General features: G+C 42.4%; 1 protein-coding gene across 1 annotated transcript in view; it reads left to right on the top strand.

Annotated features, from left to right (window-relative positions):
* The first annotated feature begins 1,298 nt into the window (after window positions 1-1,298).
* The window catches only part of FBXL7 (F-box and leucine rich repeat protein 7), a 456,585-nt gene continuing 434,969 nt past the window's right edge, over window positions 1,299-22,914 (top strand). Inside the window, exon 1 of the mRNA XM_053592962.1 lies at window positions 1,299-1,811. Coding sequence (XP_053448937.1) covers window positions 1,775-1,811 — 37 coding nt within the window. The 5' untranslated portion in view covers window positions 1,299-1,774. The remainder of the gene's footprint in view (window positions 1,812-22,914) is intronic.

The raw sequence follows: 22,914 nt of genomic DNA, 5'->3' as shown, positions 1-22,914 counted from the left end.
CCTTTACCTGATTTAGGGCTCATGACACAGGTTTTTAATTTAATTCAGTAGACATCTGAATTAGCCAGTGTGCTGGGTTCTAGATATTAAAAGGTGAATTAAAATATGATCTTTCATCCGTTTGGACTGGGACGGTGGAAATGTTATCAGCACAATACAAAACCATGTAATCCTATCCTTGAAAATATATGAATTAATTATTTTTTAATGCATGATATCTGATTTTTCAATTTTGAAAGGAAATTGTAGCTAATTAAAGGAAATTGCAGAAATATATAGGAAGCAAATTGCTGATAGTTTTTGTATGTGGTCAGAAGCCTTTTAAGAAATAGCTAATTAAAAAACACCTGGCTTTCGATTCACGTAAAGTGTGGATACTGTATTCATCATTAGACGTATTTGGTTTAATTTGCAGCAGACAACACCTGTATGTAGACACTGGGCTGTATAAGGGCCTCCTTCCACAGAAATCTGCGTGGTGAGTGCCCTTGTCTTTACTAGGATGTAATGTTATAAAATTCTAGGTATTTACATGGAAAGAGAATAAATCTTTAAGAAGAATTTCCTTTTTCTATTTAATGTAGAGAACACCAAAGGACCATTTTAAGGCTCTACAAGTTCCATATAAATCTCCAAAAGAAGTTGTGATGTATTAAACAAAGGATAACACCAACCACAAGAAAAAAGGATCATAGAAACGAGGAGAAAATACACTTCCTGGCTCTAAACCTCTTAAAAGTTGTGAGCCAGGAAACCTCCTTCACCCGGGCGGGGACTGTCTTCCCTCTCCTGGGGCGGATTCCCTGTGAAGTTCGCCTCAAGTTTTCCTTCCTTCTCTCCTCCATTCCCCGCCTCAGTCCCCAAACCCCGGACGCCGCGGGAGAATGCCAAAGACACACCTGAATGTGCCAGAATCAGACCCCGATGAGGGCTCATTCTAAATGCCCACGCGCCTAAAATAGGCTATATGTTTGCAGATAAACCCAAGGGACTTCAAACGACTCCTGGAAGTTCGTCTCATAAATCGGGGCCAAGCCTATAAAAGAACAATAGTAAAACAGAGCCAGCAGCACTTTCCTTCGCTCCAAACCGCGAGCGGGTGGCACGCAGAGCCGGTGCCCGGGCCGGGAGCGGGAGCCCCGAAAAGGCGCGCTGCCCCTTTAAAAGGCCGCGCATCTCCGGGCCGGCCTTCCTCCCCGGGGCTCCAGCTGTGATTGACGCTGGGCGGCGAGAGGAGGCGCCTGGCGCTAACAAAAGTCCGGCCCGCGGGCGAGCAACGCTGGGCAGCGAGTCTGGGATCGCTCTGGGCATCCGCAACAAGTGGCCGCCGCGCCCTCCCGGGGGAGCCGCGGGCGTGCAGGGGCACCCGAAGGAGTCAGCGGAGCCCCGGAGTCCGGGCGCCGGAGCGGCTCAGCGCCCACCGCAGGGGATCGGGGCGGGCGGATGGGGACCCGGCGGCGACGGCGCGGCGAGCCCCTGGGCCGCCCGGGAGCTGGGGCTCTGCGCGGCGCTACGCCCGCCGGCCCCGAGCTCGGATTCTAAGAGCAGCGGCTGTCCCTGGCCCCGCCTGGAGCAATCGGGGGGTGCCACGAGGGGACGGAGCGCCCTCCTCCCACCATAGTCCAGGGGCCACCCCAGGCCGGAGGTCGGCCTCGGAACCTGGGGTATGTGCAGCTAACGGTCCCGTCGGGCGGGCTTTCCTCTGGCCAAGAGCGCAGGAGGTGCGCCCCAGCTATGGAGTGTCCCGGGAGACGGCGGGCATGACGGCTACAGGATGGGCGCGAACAATGGCAAACAGTACGGCAGTGAGGGTGAGTGGGCCGCGGGTCCTCAGCCTCGGGGATCACGTCCCCCCGCCCCTCCCCTCGCCCGCCTGGCTGGGAAGGAAGGTTCTCGCGCGCTGCGGTGACGCGCCCCTGTTTGGCACCCGGTCTGGGCCGTCACCTTCCCCTTGGCACTGGCTGATCTCTGAGTGGGTCAGGCGTCCTGGGGGTGCCTTCTCACCGTGGGGGTATCTTTGAGCAACTTCTCAGGTTGTCTTTGGGACGGCTCAAGTTGCATCTCCGCTGTTTCTGAACACGTGTGCCTCAACTTCCCTTCCCTAGGCTTCTGGGGTTTAGGAGATGATGGTTCGGCAGATGGCGGAAGACGTTTTTTGAAAAATAACAGTGAAAATTTCCCAGGCCTTTGTGTCCCCTGGACTTTACTGTAGCAGGAAAAACTTCTGGAAGGAGAAATTAAGTTTCCATTCTTTGCTAACTACCCCTGCTCTGACAGCTTCACTAAACTAACCACCTATAGGTTCCGCAAGGCGTGGAGTGCCTGGGGGCTTTGTGCTCTCTCCGGGCTGGAGACGGGCAAAGGACCATCCGTTACAAGGGGCTGGAAATTGCACAGAAATATTGCCTGTCAAGTGAGAACTTGGAAGTTGGGAGAACTTTAAACTCCACCTACTCCTAAAAGGATGATGGATGTGTGGGTTGGCCTCTCTCTAGTCCCTCCTCCCCTTCTTTGCATAAAGCCATAGTGTTGTAACCCAATTAAAGCATGCCCCTGATGTGCATAGGCAAAGGCCTTTTCTGCAATTCAAAAGTTAAGAAAGTTTGCATCTAGTGAACTTGGCTGGAGGGGAGTGGAAGAGACTGGGTCAGTTTTACAGCCCGCTCCCAGAGGACAGTTGGTTAAAGGAGGGGCCGGTGCATGCAGACTGGTAGGAATGCAGACCAGCTATTGAGCATGTGGTGTTAAGGAAACTCTTATCGTCTTGTTCAAAACTCTGAGCTGTGGCTGCAGAACGTGGGTGTCTGTGTTTGTGTCTGTGCTCGTTTCTCAGCAGCTTTGTGGAATTATAGCAAAACCTGATCCTAGAAAAACCTATCCCCAAGAACGTTTTGTTTAAATCATTCTTTTTCAGATCATGTTTATATATACATATATCCATCCTTATCCTTGGCAGGGATGTGAAAGGTATTTCTTCTTTTTCTTTCTTTCCTTCTTTTTCTGGCTATTTAATTTTTTAAACAATAAGTTAAAAATTGTCTTTTTAGATAGCGAATGTTAAAAGGATGCAAAAAAAAAAATTATTGGAGAATCTTGGCCACACCTCAAAATGTCTTAGTGTTATACAGATGTGTGTGGAAAAGTGAATGATTAAGCCTTCTTCCTCTGAGTTATTAAAAAGCTTTCAGTACATGATGGTAGTTTGTGCTCGTCAATTCTGGGTGTACATACCAGGCTGGCTGAATACTGTCAGGGTGAAGGACAGCCTGAGAGGTACACAGAATCACTTCTATGTGTTTTTTCTTGAACAAAACCCCTCCACAGTCCTTCTAATCCTCCACAACTTGTTCCTATATCCCGGCATGCTAGTAATGTACAGTGTGTGGTATAGGACAACTTCCTGTCTGAACAGCAGAGTTTTCAACCCTTGGGAGAGAAAAGGAGAGACAGGGAACTAATGTTCTCCAGCTGTTATCCGAAATGCTACCTCTGCATTTTCACTTCAGCTGAAATTTTACTGGGATCAGGTTTAGATACACTGTGCACTTTTTATAGGAAAAGCCTTTTGTGTTCAGCTGATTCAAGGGGACCAATAGGAAGCTTTGGGGGGTGACTGTGCATTTGGGCGGGAGGTCCACCACGTGTTCCGTTTCATCAACTTTCTTCAAAGGCCTTGAGATTCCTCTGTGATAGGTGAGGAAAAAAAGAGAAACAGGAGTAACCTGACCTTTTTTCTTTTCTCCCCCTGGTTATCCTGTGGCCCTTTTTGAGCAGGGTTATGAAACATCTAACTTTTAAAACATCAGTATGCCATCAGTAATGTCAGTTTCTTCTGCCCCTAAAAAATACCTTTGCATTAAAAAATACACTTATATGTACACACACACACAAACACGTATATTCAGAAGGCTTATGCCTCAGCAGGTGCAATGGGACACAGGCTTCTGATTCCGGGTAATCCAAGGACCAGTGATATCAGCATCACCTGGGAGCTTGTCAGAAAAGCAGGGTCTTGGCTTTCTCCTGAAGGAACTACTCAGTCATTTATTACATGCAAATTAAAGTTTGAGGAACTTGTACAAAGTACTGAGCACTGGTTTGGGAGTCTGAAAATTTAATTCCACTTTCAGCTTGTGGGGTCTCCTCTGAAGTGAAGAGAGACGTTCCCTAGTGGCATTATTTGTCATTATCTGTGAAATATGTAGTCCAATCATATCATTTTTGCTTTTGTAATGCCTTAAGAGACCCCTTAACAGAGAAGATTCACCTTGGACAGATATAATTAACAGAGAAATTAAGACTATTATTTCCAAAAACTCCAGAAACACCCTCCTCTCCTTTGTCAACCCCTTTTCTTTCTCTCTCATCTCTATATTCCTCTCAAGTTCCTACCTCTCCTCCTAATGCAATCAGTCCAGAAATCTTTGCTTTTCTTCCTAGATCAGAGGTGTGTGTAAATGATAATGGGGGTTTCCAAAGTGTTGTGTTTTCCTTCACCCCTGGAGAGTATTCAGTTCTTGGTCTAGTTTGCAGGCCCACCTCCTATTGCCTTAGGCAGTCTTGGATTTTGCCCCTGGAAAAAGTTACCGTACCATTCCTGACCCTTAGCTTTCTAGAAACATAAGCGAGTGTCTACATGATTAGTATATTCTGGTAAATTCTTTTATGGAGGGCTGTTTTTTTCACTTTATCTTCTTTCATAAAGTGTAAGTTACAGTCCATGTGTAGAAATCTGGAGAATAAGTTGGGGGCAATTCAAAGCCATTAGAACCATTAGCTTTGACTCCAGTTAAGCCAAATAAACACATCTCGGTTTAAGTAGGAAGAGAGAAGCTGCTCTCTCTGCCTTTTAAGGTTTCTGAGCCTCACCATCACTTACTCAGTGATTTCAATGTTATGTTTATTCTACTTCAGCAGGTCAGAGGCAGTAGCTCTTACACTGTTCGCAGCTCCCTTGCAGACCCATGGATATTGTGGAATGAGAGCTGATGAGAGACCATCCAGCTGGGGTGTGACCCTTGGTAGCTCTGTTGCTCCACCAAGGGCCTAGTTTCTTTCACCATTGCAGATCGGTGCTGTCAGATATGAGGGGAACCAGTTAACTGAGAGCATAAATCATCTCAAATCCATCACCGCCACTGCAGGGAAAGCCGTCTTGAAATTACACCAGTGATGGCAGCTAATATTTATTGAAAGCTGTCTATGGCCATTCCAGACATGATTCTAAGCACTTGACATTCAGGGACTCACTTCATCCCTTGAGGATCCTACGGGGTAGATACTTGTACATGTCTCATTATACCCATGGGAAACACAGGACCAGAGAGGGTTATCATTTTCCTGAAGTCACACAGTGTGCACAGGCTGAATGGTGGGGGGATTCAGGGCCAGCTCTGCCTATACCTACAGCCATTTATTTATTCAGTCATTCAACTAATATATGTTAACTTTTTACTTCCCACTATGTGCCAGGGACTCTTAGATTCTTGGGATAAACCAGTAAACATAAATATTCTGTCTTTGTCATTCAGGTATTTGTGTGTGTGTGTGTTGGGAGGAAAGGGGGCGTGGAACAAATGGTACACACATAGTGATTCCATATACCACATGACACATTATAAGGGGCTAACGTCTCTGAATAAAGAAAATTGGCCAATTAAGTTAATTGGGAGCATAGGAGGAGGGCAGTTTTAATTAGAGTAGGCACCTTGGACCTTTTTGAAAAGTTGGTATTTGTGCCAAGACTTAAAGGAAATGATGGGCTGAGCTTTGAGGATCCAGGTACCATATTGGCCATTACTTTTAGCCACTGTGTTAAACTAAGGTGAATACTGAAGTTCCCCTTTTCCTCCAGGGGAGGTATTCCTAGAACTCCAGGGGATGCTGAAACCACAGATGGTATGAACCCAGTTGCCATCAGTTGGAACGTGTTTCTGTTCATGTCTTCCACTCCCAAATGTAATACCTTTTCCATCTTAAGTAAGCACTTGTCACAACTGTGGCTGGAACTTTTGCATTTTGAAGTTCAACAGCCAAAGTAGAAGGAATTTCTCTTTCGTTCACAATTTTTCAGATAGAAGATTAGTTCTTACCATAGGTTTTAGCAATTTCAGCATATGGTATTTTTCCTCATAAGTTGAGAGCTTGTCACTTCAAGGAAAACTGTGTAGCTTCTTGGCTTACCTGAATTGGTAACATGACTACTCTTAGACTTTGGGGCCATTAGTAAGTAAAATATGGTGACTTGAACAGGAGGTGCTGAGCCAGTTGAACTGATAACCCAGACTGCAACTACAGGGCTTGACAATTAAGTTTGTGAACTTGGCACTGTGCACTTGCGTTGGCTGCACTGTACAAATAACTGTAAGAGATCATAACTTCGGTAGATCAGTGTCTCATAGCTGTGTTCGTGTGGATGTGTGGTGATGTCTTGCTGAGTGGCATTCGTTGTTCTTGTGTGTTTTGTGTGTGTGCCATCATGAGAATGTCAAAGTTGAATCAGAGCAACAAACATTAAATTTCTTGTTATAATTGGCAAGAGTGGAAGTGAAATCGGGGGCATGTTAGTTCAAATTTATGGGGATAATGCCATGAAAAAATAGCAGTGTACAAGTGAATTAAATGTTTTTCTGAAGGGAGAGAAAGTATCACTGACAAAGAGAGGTCAGGGTGAATAGTAACAAGGAGCAGTAATAAAAACATTGCAAAAATTTGTTGAGTTATGCATCAAAATTGTTGGCTGAATGTGAGAAGCATAATAGACCAAGTAAACTTTGATGGAGAAACAGGAAAATCTTAACAGAAAATTTTGGCTCTTGCCTTATGACAATGCACCAGTTTGTACTGTCTGTGAAGGAGTGTTTGGCTAGAAAACAAGTAACTGTACTGACACCTTCCCTATTCACCTGATCTGGCCCCCAGTGACTTTTTGCCCAAAGATAAAGGAAATATTGAAAGGGAGATATTTTGATGAAATTCATGACATCAAGGGTATCACAATGGCAGCTTTGATGGCCATTTTAGAAAAAGAGTTCCACAATTGCTTTGAAAGGTGGACCAGGCACTGGCATCAGTGCACAGCTTCCCAGGGGGAGTACTTTGAAGACGACCATAGTGATATTCAGCAATGAGGTATGTAGCACTCTTTCTAAAATGAGTTCTGAGACTTAATTGTCAGACCTTCATATAGCACAGAGATGCTGGATAAGGATGTTCCAGGCAGGATGGAGAGGGACAAAGCTGGACAGCATGAGATTTCATCACACTAGTTGGAAGGACTCTCAATTTAAAACCTATGTGAATTATCCATTTTTGGAATTTTCCACTTGTTATTTGGGGGTCTTGGTTGACCATGGGTTACTGAAACTGTGGAAAGCAAAACTATGGCCAAGGGGGCACTGTTATACCCTTTATGATTGCTTTAGACAGTTTGAGCTTCTGTAACAAAGTACCATAGCTTGGATGGCTTATAAACAACAGAAGTTTATTTCTCACACTTTTGGAGGCAGAACGTCTAAGATTAGGGTGCCAGCATTGTCAGGTTCTGGGACAGGCCCTCAGGGAAGATTGCAGATTGCTGTCATCTCATTGTATCTACGTATAGCTGTGGTGGAAGAGGGCAAGCCAGCTCTCAGCTCTCTTCTTGAGTTTACCCTTATGACCTAATTACCACCTACTGGTTCCACCTCCAAATACGATCTCATCGGGATTAGGGTTTTAACCTATGAATTTGGGGGGATGCAAATACTCCTTTGCAGTGTTTGAGGGCCTGCTTGTATCATTTTGTGCAAAGTATAACATCAGTTTTCCACAGTCAGCCACAGCGGAACAGAGGTAGTCTAGCCAGTGGGTGTATGTTTGGTCTAGATTCTTTGCTAATATGTTTCATTGAGTTATACTATATTGGATAATTTGTGGCTACTTTGGGGGGAAACAAAAGCAGAGGACCAGGATGTGGTCTTCAAAGGTAGTGGTGCTGTACCTGCTGTCACTAGTGGAAGCTGCCTGACTTCTGGGTATGTCTTCCAGCCTTGTGCATATTGGCATAATGATACCTCGGAAGGACAGAGTAATTCTGAGTTAGATGTAGGTCTTCGTCTTTTACTTCCAGAAAATAATTTTATTCTGACAGAACACAGAAGATAAGTGATACTGTTCCACTGTTAGGTTCAAATAAAAGCAGTGGTATAGCAAACAATTCCATCTTTGGTCTGAGAATGAGAAGGTATTTTCAGAGATTTGGGGAATCTTTTTGAACATTTAAAACAAAACAGAAAAGAGAGGTAACTTTTCTTTCCACTTGGGGAATCTACACATATCAGCTTTGTCTTAACGCTCTCTGCCCTGTCAAACAGAACAAATTCTGGACTGATTTTGGTAATGAAGAATACTGTGTCCTTAGTCTGTATCCACTGGTGTCTGTTGAAGCTATTTAGACAACTTTACTTGGCTGTTGGTCTGGAGGAATCTTCTAGATATTTTGCATTTTAAGATGGCCTTAGGATTAAAATATGTGACAGCATCTGAAATAACATCTAGAGTGAATAAATTCAAATGGAAAAGGGAATAAATGAAGTTTGGAAACGACACAGATGCTTCTGGACTTACGATGGGGCTGTATCCCAGTAAACCCATCATAAGATGAAAATATTATAATTGTGTGGATTCTTATATTAATCTGAAATTTAAAAAAGGAAAATATTAAGAGCAAAAATGCATTTTATGTATATAATATTCTATCATAGCTCAGCCTAGCCTATCTTAAACAAGTTTAGAATACTTACATTAGTCTGTCATTGGGCAAAATCACTAAACACAAAACCTATTTTGTAATAAGGTGTTGACTATTTTTTATGTAACTTATTGGATACGATACTGAGAATAACAAATGGCTTTGTTTTATGGGTATTTGAAATATAGGTTCTAATGAACTCCTGTGGGCTTTGCATCATGGTAATGTTGAAAAATCTTATCAAGGGATTATCTGTACCATAAAAAATAATAGCTGAAGAGCTGTCATAGTGAAAATTAAATTTCAGAGTCCTGAACAAAGTTTCAGTTACAAGAAATTAGATTTGGCTTAGTGGAAGGAAGACCTACCTGCCTAATGAGTAGGACTGTTGAAGTCCCAGCCCAGCTACAAGGGAGTGAGTCCTCTACAGTGGGAAGGCAGTGATTATGGTGGAAGGGGTTGTGTTAAGAGATTTGTGCAGTGACTTAGGGTATCAACTATTTGACCCTAAACTGAGTTCCCTAGCAGACGTTCTGCTGTGTGTGATTATGTTTGACGAAGGGTTGTTACTGGATCCTAACTCATGTTGCTATTTTTTCTCCTTAATTCATCTCTATCATTATCATTAGTTGTTAAAAAAATGTTCCCCTCACTTTTTATTGGTTCATTCCCTGTGTTTATAAGTATGTGTTTATGTTTCTCTAAATATATTTAGACATTAATTGGCAAATTTACTGATTTTATTTATTTCCCTGCCTTTTATGGGACCTGCACCAAAAATTGCATTTGATAAATAACTTCTAATTTTCAGCGCAATAATGGATGCTGACTGTACTAACAGTGTTACTGTTAATGTTTATTCCCCTAAAACATGTAGACCTACTACATTTGAAACAAGACTCTGAACTGTGCTTATGGTAGACGTCTTGATTAAATGCTTTTGCCTTTATATAAGACTTGGTATTATCACTTAGTGATATTTAATCAGAAGCTCCAAATTGATTAGAGCCGTACTAAGACAGCATCTTCCTTAAGATGCTCGGAGACCTTTTTGTATAGCACAGTTTCTGCTGTGAGGGGCAGAGTGGCAGTTCTATGTGGCAATAAAATCAGTACTGGCTGAACTTCCCCAGAATGTAGCTTTTTATTGCTACAGAAATTCAGAGCTCCTCTTTTACCTATTTCCTATACGAATCTCTAGATAGAAGAAGAGTGCTGGCTCAGAGCCCATAGCACAGTGGTTATGGTGCCAGCAACATGCACCAAGGCTGGCAGGTTTGGACTCAGCCAGGGACAGCTAAACAATGACACCTGAAACAACAACAACAACGAGAGGTGCTCTGAGGAAATTCAGAGTCTAAATGAGAAGCCAGGCATGGACACCAATACTTTCAGAACAAGATGAGTGTCTTCCTTATTCAAAGGAAGACCCTTCTTCCTCATGTGCTAAATGTGAATGTCATAAGAAATGGGAGGTGTGCCTTCAAATTAAGTTACCCTCAAAATAATGACAGCCCTACACCATCTCTAAAATTCATGAAATTTCTAGAAGATGTATGTGTTTTCTAAAAACAAAACCCCTAAACCAACCAACCAAACAAATAAACAAGAAGATGCCTGAGGAGAGGAGTAACTTTAGCTCTTAGAAGAAACTAAATATTTTGTTTAGAGACTTCCCGGTTATTCCCAAAAACCTTCATGTTCCATTGCTCATATGGTTTAGTTCATGGGGCTCCATATATGGGAGGAGCTTGGTGTGCTTCAGCAAAAGGGCGGAGAAACTGGTCCACCAGGGCACTTCCCAAGCCTGAGCACAGCAGTGCACAATGGAAGCTGTAGCCAGATACTTAGAGGATGTGCTAGTTCATACCCCAAAGAGGTAGAGCTCTAAGTCTTTTGACGTGAATGATCACTAACCATCCATCTCTGAATTTCCCTCGGTAATGAAATACAAACACGTGGTCAGCATTTTCCCCATTCCATGGTTGAAGAAGTGTGGAGTTTTGGAGCTGTAAATCTCTATTAGGTTGTGCATTAGATGTGCTCGTTCTATCAATTTCTATTTATATTCTTAAACCAGAAACAAAATGAAAAACAGTTGTTAACACTGCATGAACTCATAATTGTAACTCTAGAAGCCTTGAGCAATGTGTAGAAATGTTATTAAAACATTTTTTGTTTGCTACCCTTTCTGTGGTAAATTCCTTTGCTGCATTTTCCATGCAGATGTAGCAGAAAGCAAGAGAGTCAAAATTTCTAGAGAAAAATTTCAGGCATTTCTCTTATACTTGTGGATTGACCTTCTTGCTGCAAGTAAGCCACTTTTTTGGCAAAGTGGAGAAGTCAGGGAAAGTCTACTTATATACATACAGTTAAACTTTTGGTTCAGTTGAGTCTGAGGGTCAGATCATGGGGGCATATGGTTTAGTACAAGAGCAAGGTCAGGTTTTCAATATTTCAACCATCAGCAATAGTTTGGACCTCAGGAAGAGGAAGAAGATTTGTGACTGAGGGTGGGAAGGACAAAGAATATATATATATAAGGAGAGGGGAGAAGAGAGCAAATTTAGGGAAAATAGGAGTTAAAGCATCCATTTCCCTCTAGTGTAAAAGCAACAAAACCAATGTTCTACTTAACTCTTCACTTTTTTTTTTTTTAAATAATGTTAACTCATGGGACAAAAATGATTATTAATAGACATTTGTTAGGCTTCGCTACATCTAAGTTTATTATGTTTTCAATCATTTTAATTATAGTAGTTAACAGTGATTGGGCACTTACCAGGTGCCACGACCTCCCATAAGCACGTCACACATGCTTCACTCATGCAGTGCTCTGGACACCCAGACCTGCAGGCCACTGGACACCCAGACCTGCAGGCCACTGCTGATCCCACTTGGCGGTGCTGACACAAGCATAGAGGCGGACTTCCTGCCCAGGGCACACAGCTGGAGAGGGGCCGTGGCCTCTCCAGAGTCCTTGCCTCTCCTCACTGTGCCCTTCACTCCCATTTCCATTACAGCCAAAATCTTTCCCAGTCTTTGTTTTACCTTTTATCTCTATGTTTCAAAGAATTGCAGTGACTGAGAAGTCGTCCTGAGGAGGAAAAATAAAGTAAGAAAAAAAAGTGATAGTTTTATGGACCAGGTGACCAGAAATGAAAGGCGTCTTACAAGGAAACTTGAACTCATTTCACCTGGCTCTCCAAAGGACAAATTAACTGCTCGTTAGACAACAGTCTGCTGACAATTGGCAGGCTATGTAGTGTCTATAAAAGTATAGCACATAAAATAATCAGCATATGTGTCAGAGTCTACAGAGTGCAAAGCAGGGCTAGGAGGCTGTCCTCCAGATTCTCCAGAGCATTGTTTATTCACTTTTATTGATCTTTGCCTTGAGATAGCCTTTTACCTGGGATACCCTTTGTACCTAGATACATCCAAAAACTAATGGAGGGGGGCTGAGGAAAGTGGGCATAGTTTCTTTCTTTGCTAAATAGTTAATAATGTATATCTTATATTTCACTCTGGTCTCAAAGCTGGGGATTTAACAGCAGAAAATATGGGGAATTATTCCAATATGTATTTGAGAATTTGCAACTTCTTTCTCAACAGCCCTTGGAGACTTTTCTACTGTTATGTCTGTAAATTGATTTGTAAACGAGGAGGCATTTTAGAAATGAATCTCATTTATCACCATGACAATGGTGGGAGGGGTGTCTCTCATTATCTTCAGTTTATAGGTGATGAAACTGAAGTGGAAGCAGATTAAATGACTTTCCTTGATTTCACAGTGAAGACCAGTGGGGTCATTCTCCTTTGAGTTCAGTACACAGTTCATTATACCACTGCTGGCCTTTAGGTGCTGCAAGAAAAAAAAAAAAAAGAATGTAATCATGCTGGAGGTTTATCACCAGGAATTCTTGGCAGTATTTTAAATTGCTTGCACCTAATGATGGAAATAGGGTTCTGCAAATAAAAATAGGGCCCCTTAATCACCTTTGCAGGTCTAGTAAGGGTAGAGAAGGCTGGTTCCTTATTGGCCATCTCTGGACACAGAGCCACCGCCCAGGGGAGCAGCTTCACAGTGATACCATTATCACGATGGGGACGCAGACTGAGTAATTGTTAGATAAATGATCATGACAAAATACATTATTCATTGGAGTGCACTTGCTAGGTAATGAAATCAAACCCAGCAAGGGCACCTTTCCTTAAAAGCTGCTTGAGACATTGAGAGAAAGTTATTTTTATTGCTGGGAAGATTAGAGAATCAGCTCTAAAATCGGGGACCCTCAGCATCACCAGAGTGCCAATTTTCCTCCATCAACCCACATCTTCTGCTGTGGAATAAGCACGTTTCACAGAGGTCTTTGGAATTGTTTAGGTCCTGGGTCGGCCCTTTGGGATGAGTTGATATTAGAAGTGTTTGCAGTTCTGTCGCTGCCCTATAGAAATCCATCTTCTTCATTTGGCCTTTAATTACTTTTCTTTCCATTCAGCATCCTCTAGTTTAACCTCTATTTCATTTTCTACTATCAGTCCCTTTGTATTGCTTATTCTAGCACATGCTTACCATATGGGGAGCATGACCCTGCTCTCACAGTACGTCCTCAATACGGTTTTTTGTTAAGTGAATAAATAAGGATGAGTCTATAGACATGATCTTTATTGGGCCTAAAAGAAAAAGCCTATAAATAGCCCTGTCATATTTTCTGTGAACCCTTCTTAAATTTGGACCTTATACACTTAAAAGAAAAAAAAAAGGTTCTCTGAACATATGTTTTCTTCTGAAGATGTTCTAACTTGGTACTTTATTTTTAAGAACATAATTACGTCTTTATGGGTGAAAATGGCTTAGCTTGTATCTTTAAGGAAGCATTAAACCTATATTACATGTATTCAATATTGCTGAAGACTTTTCAACCTCACAACAAATACTGTTGACAAATATTTTCAATGATTAGTATTGAGTAGAATGCTTACTATGAATTTTTTTCATTGAAAATGGTATTGATTTGTAATATTTGTATTATCTGACTTGGAAATTGGATTTATATGACAACTCAAGTAAATCATTAATCTAAAAATATTACAAAATTTTCTGTTTAAATTATTTGGATCTATGTTTTCCCTCTGCATTAAAGAATCATAGGCTTGTGAATCCTTTAGTTTCACATTGATCTAATTTCTCTTAGGGATTTGCATCTCTGTTTTTCTTCTTTTTGTTGTATAGAACATAAAAAGTTATGTGTATCTGGAATAGTTGAAGGGTTTCTAATAATCTGCTTCTGGCTGCCCACATAGCTAAAATCAGAAGTAAAATAATCAATATAAGGAGAAAAGAAGAACAGTGTTGATCTGTATACATAAGATTAAAATTGAAGTTTTTTTTTTTTTTATTTAAGAAAACAATATCTGTTAGAGGAACAGCTTACGATAAAGGGTCGTAGCTAGAGAAGAAAGTGGCCCAATCAATAAAGGAAATTTTTGAAGACGGAGAGCTTGATCTGAAACCAACTGCCTTGTGAGCAAAAACTTTCAATGGTCACATCGCAGGACTCTTCATTCTGTGACGTGACTACCTACTTGGTGTTCTAGCGTGTTTACTGGACATGTTTTAACACCACATGGATGGATGTGATGTACCATCAGTGGAGGTGATTTTATTCTATATGACACTGAACCGGGAGGACATTCATTCTGAAGTGCCCAAGTATAAATTCAGATGGACAGATGACATTGATCTTTGTTTTTTGATTTTAAAGATCAATAGCTGCTCCCTAGGTCAGAAAGATATATGTGGTCCCATTTGGGTAATGTACAGTGTGCATACTTTGAAAGTAATTTCAAGAAATGGCATTTCTGTTCTAAACATCTTTTCACATTTTATTTGGCATCACTTTGTTTACTTAATTATATTTTAATATTTTTTTTTTCTATTTTTCCTCTCTGTCGAAAGACCTCTCCTGTTGATTATCCTGCAAGCTTGTTTTGAGAGGCAGTGTTTCCGTGGGGAGTCTTTCTGCACTCCTCAAGCCATAACAACATGAACTGAGCGATAAAAACCAATTCCCTCCCCTCAGTTGTGCTTTAAATAGTCATTTCTTTGATACTGGCTAATAAAAACAGGAAAAGGATCATTTTTAAATGCTTCGTTTGGGGTTGCTTTACTTCTAATAAGGAAAATTGCCTCACCGGGGGGAACATGGATAATAAAGATACAACTAACTGAATAATTGTATTTAGTGTCGACATTCCCAAGTTGCCGCCTGCAATCTAATTTAATCTTGGGAGAGCTGTGTGTCCACTGTAGTATGTAGATTTGAATCACTGTTGCTCAAAATCATCTCTTCATATTTAACAAAGATTAACTGCAAGTGCTACTGGGGATTTTTGATTCTTCTCCTCTGTTAGAAATGCTTGTAAGCTTTGAGGGAGGTGAGTAGCAAAAGAGCTTTGGACGTTGACCAAGAATCATGGGTATCTCAGTGGTGAAAGTGACCTAGTGACCTCGGAGCACCTTACAGAGAAGGAGATTGAGGCACAAAGAAGTGAAACAGTTTGCCAAGGTTATACAGAGAGCAAGGCTTTATTTAGGATACTAAAATTGATTTTGTTAGTCCAGCTGTTTCTTTTTAATCCCTGTCTCCCTTCCTTACCATGCTCCTTTCTTTTGTATATCCTTTCAGAAGATGTGAGGTGGACAGAGTTGCTGCCCTTGTCATCTGTTCAGATAGTACCTTCAGGACGGATGTGCTCCTGTCCCCAGATGCCCAGTGTTGGCCATGGATGGCTCAGGGCCCAGTTCTCTCTAGAAATTTATCTCACCCAAGATAGAGAGTTGGTGAGGGGAAGCGCACCGTCTATGCTTAGTTGAGACAAGGGTAAAATTTGGGACAACTCCGAAGGGCCATCTTGGGTCTGGAGTTCCCAAGTTCCATGGAATAGACTGAGTCCTGCGTTGTACCCGCATCCAGACTGACTTCTGTCCCTGTCCAGTCTGCCTTCTCCCCTAGCCTTTTTGTACCTGCAACTCCACTGGTATTTCCCACTAATCCTCCTTCACTCGGGTCATCTTAGAGGCTGTTTACTGGGGAATCTGACATACGACAACTTAGAGATTGGAACAGAATGCTGTTCTGGCAGTGGTCACAGATAGACTGGATTCCACCGCTGGGTAAACTCTTTTTTGTCTGGGAATCCTGGCCATCCTAAAAAGGGAGCCTTCCGCTGACAGGGGAAGACACACACTAGTTTTCTTCCTGGAAACCTACTCTAATCCTTTCATTTTGTAGATCAGGAGATCAAGCCCTGTACACGAAAGTGACATGACCAGTAGCCCACAGCAAAATGGCAAAAGAGCAAACACGGTTGTACAGTTCTTGGGGGCTGCTTGTTGGTGCAGTTTTTGAGCAGCCATCATGGAGTTTGTTCAGACTCATTCTGCTGCTATAATCAGACTGGGTCTAGGGACCATTTGTCTGATCCATTTGCTCAACCCTGGAGCTGAGATCAGACAGCTCCGTCATTCCCATATGGTTCTCTTCTGTTGGTCGTGTGCTACTCTTTGAAGAGCGATCTCCGAAGCTCACCACAGTTGGGAGCAGAACAGTGAATTAAAAATAGTGAAGAAGCAGCAGATGGCGAGAGTAGTTATTGCCTGAAACCACCATTTCATGCTACTGGCTATTAAGAGAATTGGGGGAATCTGCAATGCTTATTACAGGAGGGACACTGGCCAGTCTGGATTCCTTAGACAGATGAAACACACAGGAACAAGTTGAATCATAAACAAGATGAAAAATGACTAAATTAGTATGTAGTCTTATGATCATCCTAAATAGTTTATTAGTCATTTTATTAAGCTCAAATAATGTTCCACGGAGATTATCAAATTATTATAAGCTCACAGTCCCTGTGGTCCTGAGATATTTGGAACTAATTGAAAAATAAATTATTAGCTTATTATCACTACTCAAAGATCTAGATGTTCCAGACTTAATTAACCAGATACTCTTTTAGAAAATATTCTTTGACTCCTAAGTCTGTAAATTAAGGCAAAATTTATTTTATCCAGTGCTCAAGGTTCTATGTGTGTTACAGCCGGATTCCACGCTGGCTTTCTTTCAGTCTGCCCTCTGCAGATGCTCTGTGCCCTGGCCCAGCCAAGAAATGCAAACCTATCTTTCGTTTGCTTAGATTTGTGTCTTTTGTCATGCTGTATTTCTTCATAGAATATTCTTCTTATGTGATTACTCATCGGAACCTGCTTGATTCAGGCCTAGCTCAATGTTGACTTTGTGAAAGGAAATTTTCTCTAGCTCATTGTTTATAATGCTTAACCCCATTACTTTAAAAAAACAGGTCAGGGGCTCCCAACTACATTCACTCTTTCTTGTCTCTGAACCACCATGGCCTTTTATTTTTGTGCAATTTTTATGTCTACTTTGCATTTCGTTACTTGCATGTTTTTAATTCAATAATTATTTGTAGGCATCTGTGTACCCAAGTCTGTTCTAGCTAATGAGAGATTAAAAATATTTGAATATTACAAATTGCCATTGAGGTGGATAGAATACACTAAAATATTAGAGAAACTACAGATAGATGACAAAACCAGAGCACCCAGTGGGACCACCAACCTGGCAGAGGTTGCTTTGGCTGTGGGTGCTCATGAGGATTTCTTATTGAGGGGACCTGGGACTGGATCTGGACAGAAGCTTAAGAGCTTGACAAGCATGTCTGAAAAGAAAGTGGGGAAATGTGAGGTCAGATGAGGGGAGATGTGAGGGGAGGAGGGTGAGGTGAGTAGAGCCTCACACCTGGAGAGCCGGGCACGTAAAAGAGACCATGAAAGCAACATGATGGCAGGGATGGCAGAAGAGTTGGTATTATTTAGCAAGGGCAGCCTTGGATAGAGGCGTGTGGCTTACAAGATTTGTGGGAGACTCTTCTCTACCTCTTAGGTTTACTTCTACATGAAAGGAGCATCGTTAATTCAACTCACTGCTTGGCGTGTTTACCTGATTTGTGAATTTGGGAGAGATAAAGTTGACATATCAGCTTCATTCTATTTTCCTCTTGGGAGGGAACTTTCCTTACGAGCAGCTCCTTTGGGAGAAGCTCTTCTGGCCATGAGTAGACTCGTACTGTGGTCTTGCTGCTGATACTTGAGTTCAGTATTAGCCACTTGGCTGTAGGCCTAAAATCACAATCTTCACACTAGAGTTACCAGAAATAAAAATGTACTTTTTCTTTCTATCTGCCACTCCTTTTTATTATTTCCTCAGTTTGTTTCGAACCTGGGTGGGAGAAAGGGGTGCCATTCCTTGAGCCTCATTAAGACTCTAGCAGTGATGTTCAGTGGCAGGGAGGAAGGTTGAATTACGGCAAGTGACTTATGACTGAAGAGGAGGGTGTGGGTTTCAGAGAGGAGGAGAAGGAAGGACCTGCCGGACTTGGGGACCCGCTGGCTGAAGGGTTGAGTAGGTGGAAGGCAGTTGAGGCCTCAGCTCTGGCCTGGGTGGGGTGGTGCCAGGTTGGCTCTCTCATCATAACTTTCTAATTGAGCTGAGTTTCCCTGGAGCTGATGGTTAAGACTAGGAGAGTTGACCTGGCTTTTCATCTCCTCTTGGGTCATCCCACCCAGGATCTGAGAGAATTTTGCAGGATCTGATACCCTGGGCATTTGTGCGTCTGAATTATTCATTCCTCTGTGAATCCATTTGTCTTGGGAGGATTTGTTAATCTCCTCCATGGGTCAGCACTTGTTTTGCCTGCCGATGAGGTACAATGACGAATATCATGTTTGTCTTCTAGGAACTTGAGAGACTTGTGAGGAAGCCAGAGACGTTGACGGGGGGGAGGGAGGTGCTGATTAAGCACCTTTGCAGCCAAACAGCCTAGTTAGAATCTGGGCCCTGGTGCTTGTAAGACAGGTGACCTCACCAGAGTCTCCTGTGTAAGGAAGCCATGTTGATATCAACCTCGAATGCTCACTTCAGGCCAGGCATAGTGGTTCACGCCTATAATCCTAGCACTCTTGGAGGCTGAGGTGGGAGGATCCCTTGATCTCAGGAGTTCAAGACCAGCTTGAACAAGAGCAAGACCCCATCTCTACTAAAAATGCAAAAAAGTCCAGATACCAAGTACTTGAAAAGCGTACATAATCCCTCATGAGGTACACGAGAGAGTGGTTGCTGAGAACACAGACTTGGATGCCAGGCTTCCAGGTTTCAAGCTGGGTTGGCCAACTGCTAGCTGCATGATCTTGTGCAAATTATTTACCCCTCTGTGACTCCATTTTTATATTTGGAAAATGCAGTAGTGAAAAGCAGTTCTTCCCTCTGAGAGTTGTCAGGTGGGCAGACTGAGTTGGTAAATGTAAAGTTACAGTGCCTAGCATGCTGCTTCTTGGTCTACTGTGATCTGCATCTCATCAGATCTAACACCCCTCGATGCTGCTGCCTTCTTGATCTCAGAAGCCTCATGGAGAGGTTTTGCACAATTACAGCATTATTGCCACAGTGACTTTAAGATTATATTGATTATAAGATGAAAATATCAAATGAGCAGTGAGGGGGTGGAGTTTTGAGTCAGTTAAGTAGGATGCTATTATTATTATTAGTGGTAGTATTTAGATGACTTCCAGTAGGGCTGGAACTAGAAGATGCAATGGCTGGTCCGGCCCTCGGCTCATTCCTCTACATTGTACATCTGGGGTGTTTATAAACTACAGTTTTAGATACCTTCATTTGGGGAAATAAAAACTTTAGCTGTTTACTGTGGGAACACAGAGCCTACTCCTCTTTGGATTATATCATTTGACTATTGAGACACTTAGGTTTTGTAGATCTCAGACTTGAGGTGCAATTCTCCTATTTTACTGGAAAAGAAGGCTAAAGAAACTCCCAAGTGCCCCTGAAAAAAATCCATCTCTTCTCTCTGCACGTGCTCACAGCTCAAGGGGGATGATGGAATTGTGTATATTTTTGTCTGTTTGTTATTGCTGTATATTGGATAAGTTAAATGTTTAAACAAGGCTACATTTCTTGGACTCAGCAAAGATTCCAATTCATGTGAAGATTTTAAAAGCGGTTAGAAAATACTGTTTTCATTGCTGTTAAAATTCATACGCAAAAGAGATGTACATTTGTTAAGATTACTAATAAACTCACTCTGGAACAAAAACCATGTACATTTTACACATGCCTCTGTTAATCCCCCGTGGGAATGCCTAAATGAGGGCTTTTGTGAATACGGTTACGACTTTGGGCATGACCTTCGGTTTGAAGGCTCCTTCGTTACCAGTTGGTCTGTGCTGCCCTCCTTGCCCTGTCCACGGTTTCCCGTCCCATTTCCTTGCTTTCTCTCCTTCTTGTGCCAGAACACCCCCTTCATCTTCTGTCTCTCTCCAAAGTTTGTGTGTATTTGACTGTTGTTTTTGGGCGAGGTGCCCAGTTTGGTTTATTTTCTTCTCATACTTATATTCAGAGCCTCAGTTACATGTTTCAGATCAGTGTTTCCAATGGCATTTGTCTCCTGCATCACACGAGTGTTTTGCTGGAATTTTGTAGTGTTTTAAAATACAAATGCAAACTTGACCTCTTTGACATGGAGCTTTACAAAATCAGCACTCAAATCATTCAGAAAGTATTTCAAATATCCCTACATTAGGTTTTACTCTCCTAGATCTCCGTGTTGGAGAATAAACATAGTAACTTACCGGTTAGCCCCATGCTTGTTAGCTGCTTTGCACTTATCTCTTAAAAAATAAAAACAACACTCTGCTGAGTTTGGTTTTATGATGATCATGTGAAAGAATTTCAGGTGCCTTTCCTGTTGAATTATGAACTGTTGTCAGCTTTGAAATAACCAGTGCAAACCTATTGCTTCATGCTTCAGGATCAGCCCACAGCCTATTTCTGTTTGAAACAGTTGTGATTTGAGACCTTTTATTGTTCTGCAATATTCCAGTGACAACTCTAAGCATTAAAATATAGGTCTTTTCTGTAATAAGGATAGGTCTCCCGAACTGTTGTATATTCATAATTTTAAATGTTCCAGAAACTGCACTGTCCAAGAAAGAGGCAGCTAGCAACTTGCCACCTGTGGCTTTTAAATTCAGATTAGCTGCAAGTAAATGAAATGAATGATTCCAGTCTCCAGCGCACTGGCTGCATTTCGTGGGCTCTTTTAGCACGCGTGACCACGTGTGGAGCAGTGCGGATGAAGGGCATTTCCTTAACTGAGAAAGTCCGAGCGGAAATGCTGTTACAGACGATTTCAGTTGGGATGCATGGTGCTGACCGGCAGATGCCGCTAAGTTTACTAGTTAGGGTGAAACTAAGCTGTGAAACACCACGAAATACAGTCAACAAAATAAAATCAAATAACAGGTGGGAGGTCTGCAGTGCAGATTTCGCATGGGGCTCTTCTCCACAAGTCCTGCAGGGATCATGATTCCTTCTGCTGCACTGGCCTCTCATCCCCCATGGTATCTCTGCACAGAGGTGGTCCAGTTTACAGGGAGAACGAAAAGAAGTCCAGGGCGAGTGGCTTGCAGATAGAGTGGGAGTGTCCCTGATATTGTAGCGTCATGCACATCCTTTTGCTCCAAAGGGGTCACGCACCCACACCTGGCTGCCTGTGAGCCTGAGAAGTGTGGCCTTTCACGTGGTGGCACGCATACCACTTAAACTATCCCCGTGGAAGAGGCAAGAATGGATATTGTGGAACAGTCAGAAGGTTCTACCATATGTGCTAATGTTTAATTGAGAGATGTATTATTTAGGTGACAGGTGACATGGGGTCATCCTCATTCTATTTGCCATAGTTAATTTGGGCATTACGGGAGATGATATACAGGTTTAATTTAGATATTACCTGGCTCTCTGCTTTTGCTATCGTCTATACACACACGGATGCAAAACTTCATTATACTATAGTTGAATATTTTATACATCTGGTTTCAGTCTGTCTCTGGGATAGCCTGAGTGTGTGGAGTGGCTGAGCTTTGGTCCCTGTGTGAACTCCAGAGCTGCAAGTCTTCTGAGTGCTTCCTAGTATCAGATGGATTTGAGGATTACAGACATGGATGCTCTTGCTACTGTAAGAACAGGACATGCTGAAGGAAGCCAAATATACTTCAAAGGAATGGATTTTACAGTCCATTTGTATCAGTAAGTGACACGTCCTTCTCGGGAGGCTGAATAGCTCATTTCTGTAATAAACAGATGGACCCCTCTACAGAAATTCTTTTCAAGGTAGTGGAATCATATTTTGCATCTTTCCCCTCTTTGGAATCACAATGATAATGGTCTCTGTGCGTGTGTGTAACTTTGCCACGGCTTGCTGCCGCGTGCACTCTCTTAACACAAACCGAGTGGGGCTAGGAAACGCTGGGTATATGTTGGGAAGCTGCTTTGTTATTCGTGGGTTATAGCTCTGAACCACATGTCGTGGTGTTGCACTGACCGCTGCGGGTCAGTAGGTTCCCTCCTGTTCTCACTGCACTAACACGTTGAATTTTACTTCTTCTCGGATCATGTTAGATGCCATTTTGCCCATTTATCCTAGGTGATTAAATTATAGGTGCCCTTCAGGTTGCCTACATTAATCTTTCTGCAGCTATGGTACATTGTAACTTCTGTCCCATGTAGAAAGGGTAAGGGGGGCTGTCAGCTTATGGAAAGGGAGAAGTGTGGATGAGATGATGGTGGACTCAGGCCCCACGTTGAAGCTGCGCCCTGCTCCCGGAGCCTGTGCCGTTCAGCATCAGCCCCACTCTGGGGTCAGAGTTCCCAGAAACCTCTCTCTGTACCAAGCCTGTCTTTCATTGCAGAGTCTGAATCTTGGCTCTGCTACTTAGGCAGTATGTGACCTTGAGCCAGAGAGATCAGCTCCCTGTGCCTCAATTTTCCCATCTGTAAAATGAAGAGTGCCTTATTCATAGGGCAATGGTAAGATTTTTAAACAGGTTAAAAATTCATAAATTGAATCTAAAGTTTCTGATGCCATATAAACTCTGTGAGTGTTGGCTGTCCTCTGTATTCATTCATCTGGGTCCATGTTTATGTTGAAAAATTAAAGGGATTATTTCTCTTGGAGAATGTTTTCTGTCTTAAAATCTTTTTCTTTTTCATGTACTTAATAATGAACCATTCTGATCGTATCCATTT

This window comes from Nycticebus coucang, chromosome 1, assembly GCF_027406575.1.
Source record: "Nycticebus coucang isolate mNycCou1 chromosome 1, mNycCou1.pri, whole genome shotgun sequence".
In the NCBI taxonomy this organism is placed as follows: domain Eukaryota; kingdom Metazoa; phylum Chordata; class Mammalia; order Primates; family Lorisidae; genus Nycticebus; species Nycticebus coucang.
Note: the sequence above shows the minus strand (reverse complement) of the source record. Positions and strands in the feature narration are given on the sequence as shown.